Here is a 7,127-nt window from a genome sequence, read left to right as displayed (position 1 = left end):
CCAAGTTCATGGCCAGGGGGGTGGAAAACTGTCTGAGGCAAATCGCCTCCAAGCGCTCGGGGAGCTGCCCCAGTGGCATGACCGTGATGCGCGATCACCCGGGTCTGTCCGAGTTCCCGACCGTGGGCGCGGCCCTGTACAGAAATCGAAAGCTGTTCATCGTGCACTCGTTGCCGAACGCCGTGGAGCGCGCCGTGGTCCGAGGGATCATACCAATGCCCAAAATCAGCACCGATGGCGTTCCCTGTTGGCCAGACTACGATGTCTGGCTCATAGACGGACGGTTCTACGAGCCCTCCGAGTGCCACGGAAAGTACTGCAGGAGGCCCGAGCTTCACGAAAGGTACAGGAGGTGCGTCGAGGACCCCTCGGAATGCAAGACCGTGTGCGGAGAGTGCCACAGAAACATCTGCTACCGCGACAAGAAGGTAACTTGGATGGAGGGGTCGGTCACGGTCGAGATCGAATCCCCCCCGCTGAAGCCTTTCTCCAGGCCGCACATATCGGACGGGCCGGTGTCGTTCGCGGACCTGCTGAAAGACAGTCTGCCCGGGACTCCTGAAATGGAGCTGCTGCGAGCCGTGAACACGACGTCGAACCTGTTGTCCGTGCGTCAAAACCTGAACAACATCACCAGAGACCTGACTGATTTTGACGCAAAGTACAACGAGATCGTGGCAGGGAGAGTCTCTTTGGGAGGCTGGCTATCGGGGTTCGCCAGCAGCTCGGCTTTGTGGATTTCGATGGGCCTTCTCACGACCTGGTGCGGAGCGCTTTCTGCTGGGATCATCTACTTGGTGTACTGCGGAGGGGGAGGCGGAGCAGGGCCTGCGATCCCCAGATCCGCAAAGCTGAGGAGGACTAAGATGCTGTAGTTTGTGTAGTTGGATCGAATGTGTATTTTTTTTTTCATTTTGTCTGTGTTGCATGTGCACCATCCTTTGGATAGAAGCAGATCTATCTTGTCGTGAAACTGTTTGAAAAGCTCGGTGCTCTCTGAGATGGACACTGTGCGTTTGAGTGCGAAATAAAGGAGCTCGTTCAAAAATGCTCTCGTTGCTTTGAAGTGTTTTGCCACCGAACACAGCTTGCGCTTCATCTCTGGGAAAATACACTACACATTTTCTTTGTCAAAAAAAAAACCCAAAAAATGTGTTCACACGTTCACGGCAGTGCACCCTGTGCTTTATTCCTGCCGATCTCCGGAGTGGGAAAGAGAAATGTAGTTTGCGTAGTGGGTTTTCATGTGTATTTCATTTTGTCTGTGTTGCATGTGCACCATCCTTTGGATATAAGCAGATGTATCTTGTCGTGAAACTGTTTGAAAAGCTCGGTGCGCTCTGAGATGGACACTGTGCGTTTGAGTGCGAAATAAAGGAGCTCGTTCAAAAATGCTCTCGTTGCTTTGAAGTGTTTTGCCACCGAACACAGCTTGCGCTTCATCTCTGGGAAAATACACTACACATTTTCTTTGTCAAAAAAACAAAACAAAAAATGTGTTCACACGTTCACGGCAGTGCACCCTGTGCTTTATTCCTGCCGATCTCCGGAGTGGGAAAGAGAGAGGTTTGTAAGCCTGGCTTCTGCAAGCGTGAATTGACAAAACAAAACAAACAAAACAAAAAAAAAACATCTGCGTGCACAAGCAGTTGCGCTGATCAGAAGTAATTTTATGGTCACCAACACCACTCTGCTCTCTTTTCTCCCCCCACCTTCATAGAGCATGGGCTTCCACTGCTCCTCCCAAGTCTCCACCTTCATCTTTTACTCCCTGCCTCTCCTTTTTTCCTATTGGTCCCAAACATTCTCCACCTTCCCCTGAGCACTGCTCCTCCCAAGTCTCCACCTTCATGTCTTACTCCCTGCCTCTCCTGTTTTCCTATTGCTCCCAAACATTCTCTACCTTCCCCTGAGCCTACCAGTTTTCTTTTCTGAGCCCAGAACTTTTTGTGTTTCGAATGTCTGGGCTGCTCCGATTAACAGCGGATTGATGCCACCGTGGATGCTTGGCGTGCGAGATGCCGGTCTGACTTTTTGAGCTTCGCGGGAAGGTCGAGGAGGGAGGACAGTGACTGCGAGCATCGGTCGTATTCTATGAACTGCACTCGGCCGTTTTTAAGCCTGGTCGGAGGAGGCGAGTGGCTGTCGGACGGACGCTGTTCACATCGGTCAGACGCTGTAAACATCGGCCTGACTCTGACGGATCTCGTCCAACCCAGAGACGTCTTGCTGCGAGCGGAGTTCTTGCACTCTGGGGGAAGGTCAGACTCACTGATAGTGATGAGTTTTGTTTTGGCATGAAAGTGAGGAAGGTGAGAGTTTCTTCTGTTGCAGAGATTTCGAGACTGTCGAGGAGGGGCTATATAAGTGCTGCCAAGTTTGCTCACAGAGGACTGAGCTCACACCCCAGCGTTCGTTCGTACAGGAACACTAGAGATTCGCCCCTCGGCATCTGGGTGGAACTCGGCTCTCTGTTCTAACGAAGCCCGCGGTGCAATGAGGGTGATTTCGGCTGGATACGAGAACGAAAAGATGCAGAGGAAGGCCAGGCCCGAACAAAGAAGGATCGGCGGGGGCCAACGCAGATACACTACGCCTTCTCCCCTGCGCAACCTGCAGCAAAGGAGAAGGCACGAAACGGAGAAGAGAAGGAGAGAAAGAAAGCGCTTCGACTGGACGCCCGAGTGGGCCGAGGGCGAGATCTCCCGCCGCGACCAGAGGGATGGAGTCCGCGATCGTTACCGAGGAAGCGGACGCGAGCGGGCCCTCGGATGCGTCCGTCTCGACCGCGAGCCTCCCCTCTACCCGACACTCAAGAGGCAGGTTGGAAAGGGGCTCGACCCTGAATTTGCACCTCGTCGCAGAAGGGCAAACCCTGCGGGCGGTTGCGTGCGAAAAGGAGACGGCAAATATCACCGGAGCGAGAGGATCAAGCGCAAGCGGGACCCGAGCCTCAGCCCTCGCAGGACTAAATCCGAGATTCGGCTCGTGAAAAGGAGGACCGAGCCAGAGGGGCCCACTGGTGAAGAACCGTCGCACTTTGGCGTGGATGTCGGCGAAGCTCACGACGGCAGGCGAAAGGCAGTTCGCTGGGCTGTGCCTCACGCCGGTTGCAATTTTGACCGCGCGAACCCCCAATCGTCGTCCTCGCGGAGAGGCCGTCGCACGGAGCGAGACACCGCGACCAGGCCCTGGAGACTAGGGTGTTGTTCGACAAAGGAAGACAGCTCCAGCGAAGGCGAGTACAGCGAGGGCGAAGAAGAGAAGGGCGAAATTCGCACGGCCGAGTACGAGGCCAAGAGCGCGCGTGCAGTCCATCTGATGTCAGCGCCTCCTCCTCGGACGAAGACGACAAGAGTCGGGGGCGCGTAGAAAACGAGGCGGCCTCTCCGGAGGAAACCGAAGACGAGGCGGAAGAGGCTCGCGGCGAGCCTCTGTGTCCTGGTGCTGAAAGCGCGGGGTGTCGCGAGGCCCTCGCGGATGGAGGGCGACAGCCGGTACCGGGAGGCGCAATCTGCGTTGGACTCGAAGCCCTGCGGAAAGCAAACCACGTCGAGCCCACTCCGGCGCCTCCGCCTAGCCCAGTGGACGCCACGGAGCAAGACCGAGGCGCGGAGAGCGAACGCTCGCTCCGCCCGGGGGAGATCGACGTCCCGGAGTCCGAGGAAGGCGTCGAGGTCGCGAAGCGAATGGACGAAGAGCTGCACACTGCCATCTGGAGCATCAGCGGCCAGCCGTGGGTATCCCCGTCGATCCTGGGAGGCATGGTTTGAAGGTGATATTCACAAGTTGTCTTTTGTGTCACTGTGGGTGCGTTACAGAAACCCCTCCAGATATTATTTGACTTCGACTGAGGACGAGGAGTACGGTACGCTGGAGGAAGAAGCCAGCGCCATGCTGTGCGAGAGCGTCATCACGAAAGCGTACGACGACATCAACTTGATCACGTACCCCGATTGCATCGAGCCGCGCGCGGCGGAACCCCCAAACGGTTACCAAGTTCCTCCTCGGGTCGCTTCGACTTGCGCGGAGACGATTGAGCTTCCAGGCTCTCTACTTCCGCCACCCGAGACGGGTGACGAAGATCTCGACCATGGAGGGGACGGACGCCCGAGCTCGCAGCCTGACGTCGAGCCGCCAAAAGACGAGCCCGGCGCAGCGCTGCAGAGTGAGTCTCCAGGGCTCTGTCTCTCCGTGGAGTCCAACCGACGCGAGCCCAGGACGCCCGCAGAAGAGGAGCTTGCGTGCTGGAGCGCAGAGGGCAGCGCGGGGCCGCGCCCTTGGGACGGCATCCCCGGCGTCTCCCTATCCACGATCGAAGATCTCATCACTTGCCCATCATGCAGACGGGTTTTCAACCGTGCGCCGGTGTGCTGCGGGTATCTCCTGCAACTCAATCGACCCGTGCAGTGCCTCTGCGGATGCGTCCTGTGCACGCTGTGCATCAGAGCGCAGGGAGGCTGCCGAAAGCACTGGGTCGTCTCCGAGAACGGAATGGTGAACGCCACGGCAAACGCGCTGGCTGACATGCCGGAGATGGAGGCTGTAGGAGCTTGGGAACTGGAGCGAGAAGGTAGCGACCGCTTCATGACGAGGATCGAAAAAGAGGAATGCGTTGAAAGGATGTTGGCCGAAGGGTCGCCAAGTGACGAGGAACTTCAGCGAGGTAAGAGGCACACCCTCTAGCACCTCGACCTTGCACAGCTTCAAGAGTCTGACTTTCCTCTCTCTGATTTCTCTCTCTCTTTTTTTTTTACGCAGCGTTCCAGACCCTGATAAAGAATCCAGCAAACGACATGTCTTTCACCTACTGGGAAAATAAGCTCTTGCCTGAGTATGATGCCTACAGATACGTTTGCATGCCTCACATCCCGGGGTTTTGGGACCGCGTGCTAGTGGGGAAATGGTGCCCCGAGAGCACCCAGGCGGCCATCGGGCCCGACGTGCACCTGCCGCGGCTGTTCGACGTGGACATGGGCACGCATTACTTTCACTGGTGCTGTTTCGTGTTCAAGGAACAGATCGTCTTGGCAGCGTGGTGCACCACCAGAGTGTGCCAGGGTGGGAGCATGAGAGTCCTCCCACTGATCGACAGTTCTTTGAGGGAGACGGTGTCCGAGGTCAAGTTCAAGAGGATGATTTTCCTCCTGCGCACGTGGTTCACCGTGCAGTACCGCTCAAGGGAAGGCGGCGGGCGCGTTGAAAGGGACATCCACGTGGTCTTGGACTGCAAGCCGCTCGATGGACCCACCATCGTTCAAGCCATCGCTGAGCTTGCCGCCCGAAGCGGAATGGAGAAAGCGGATCCCAGCTACGTACACAAAAGGGTACGACCCTTCGCCTTGGACGCAGATGTGTTTTCGGCTAAAAACGCAGCTGCGGCCGCTCTGTTCGACTACAGGCCGCTGTCTTGCTGCCAATCCCAGACGCTTTACATGAACGTGGCAGAGGAGTTCAGCGACTGCCACCGTAACTCGGAGACTGGAAATACGCTGACCCGACCCATTTGCTACGAAGGTGACAAAAATGTCTACGTATGAACATTTTTGCTCACAATGTTCACATTATTTCATCATCATTTTTTTATATTATATTTTTTTTTGAAAAAAACAGGTGTGTGGAACATGATTGCATAGGAATTGTCATCGAAGTGTTTTGCTTTTACTCTTTTACAATTTGTTTTCTTTACCACAGTTATCTCAGAGGTTTCTTTCGACAAGCAGATGTTATTCCTTGTGACTGCCATTGAAACAGCGAAGGCTTGCGTAGTTGTCTTTCTACCTCGTGCATTTCTTTTTCATAGCATGCAATCCAATCACATGAACTGTACCCTCAGCATGCAATCCAATCACATGAACTGTACCCTCTTGAAATGTAAGACTTATTTTCCTTTTGTACTTTGAATAAAATCATATTGCTGTTGATTGAAGTACGCCTACTGTAGTCTCACATCTTCTCTCTACATTTCTTGGCAAACAGAATATGGAAACAAGCCAAGCAGTTGTGTTTTCAGAAATTATTTTATTCAGAATTTGTTACAAGATCAACACACACAGACAGTCAAACACTGTTGCATTTGAAAACAAAACAAAAAAGGCAGCACAGCAAAAGAGACACACTTTATACAAAGGGCAGGTACACTAAGAAAGAAAAGAAAAGAAAAGCCCTGAAACCCCAACAACCCAGACCTTCCGGTAGGAATTTATATGCGTTCCCCATCAGAGAACCGTAGCGGGACTACCCAGTTTAAGGGCGGTCACACGAGCCAGTGAGGGTGCCTCTGAGTAAGATGGCCGTCTTCGTAAGCCACGCTGGCATCTTCCACCGTCATTTTAGACACCGGTTCCCTCATGTCGTCGAGGTCCCTGTGGACGTTCAAGGCGAGCACCGTCCTGTTTATCTTGGCCGAAGCGTTGAGTTGAAGCCCCACGCTGTCTGACAGAGTGTCCACCGCGCCCACCAGCCTGACAGCATCGATCCGGCCCCTGAGCGCCATGAGCATGTAGCGGAGCTGGTCCCTCTGAGTCTCGGCCGAGCGCAGCTCGTTCACGTACTCGGCGGTCACGGCCCTGTCACATGACTCGGAGCCGATGATCCCCTTGATCATTTCTATGTTCGCGTCCAGGCCCGTGATGGACCTGGCCACTGTGTTGATGGCGGCGTCCACTTCGGCCTCCTCCCTCTTCCTAATCAAGGCGATGGCGCGCTCGCGGTCAACTGGGTGCATGTACAGGGTCACGAAGAAATTGACCCCGCACAAAAGCACCAATTCAGCAAAGGCCCAGAGTCCGCGGGCCACCTTGCGCGCTAAGCCGGGCCCCCTGACCCGAGGCATCCTTCCTCCCTGCTTTCTCTTCTCTCTCCTTTCTCCCGCGCGCTTCGCCCGTTTTACGTTCCGTTTCCTCCCTCACAAGAACAGCCTGCGACCATGGTTGGGGCTCTCGAATATCCTGCTGAATATGGGAGCTATCAACCGAGCGGTGGTCTGCATGGGGTTGCAAGCGAACAGGCCCGTGCCGCTGATTCTGGGCGCGAGCCTGTCGACGAGGGGCTCGCCGCCCGTCGCGGCGCAGGCGCTCATGAGCTTCCTGTCCGAGGTCTTCCCGATGCTGTAAGTACCGCAGAAA

General features: G+C 55.2%; 1 protein-coding gene across 1 annotated transcript; it reads left to right on the top strand.

The window, feature by feature from the left end:
• The first annotated feature begins 3,470 nt into the window (after nt 1-3,470).
• Nucleotides 3,471-5,675, top strand: LOC144987728 (uncharacterized). The gene is made up of 2 exons (XM_078936964.1): nt 3,471-4,666; nt 4,762-5,675. Exons 1-2 carry the CDS (start codon nt 3,481-3,483, stop codon nt 5,538-5,540), a joined length of 1,965 nt encoding a protein of 654 aa, XP_078793090.1. The 5' UTR covers nt 3,471-3,480; the 3' UTR covers nt 5,541-5,675.
• The last annotated feature ends 1,452 nt before the right edge of the window (nt 5,676-7,127 follow it).

Source organism: Oryzias latipes, chromosome 19 (genome assembly GCF_053564925.1).
Source record: "Oryzias latipes strain Hd-rR chromosome 19, Olatipes_Hd-rR_3.1".
Classification (NCBI taxonomy): domain Eukaryota; kingdom Metazoa; phylum Chordata; class Actinopteri; order Beloniformes; family Adrianichthyidae; genus Oryzias; species Oryzias latipes.
This window is presented reverse-complemented; position numbering and strand designations above follow the sequence as displayed.

Bases quoted from the DNA above. Each gene is read 5' to 3' on its own strand.
- LOC144987728 (XM_078936964.1), top strand. From the start codon at position 3,481: ATGGAGGGCGACAGCCGGTACCGGGAGGCGCAATCTGCGTTGGACTCG. The intron at 4,667-4,761 runs GTAAGAGGCACA...TTTTTTACGCAG, and splicing joins TGACGAGGAACTTCAGCGAG to CGTTCCAGACCCTGATAAAG.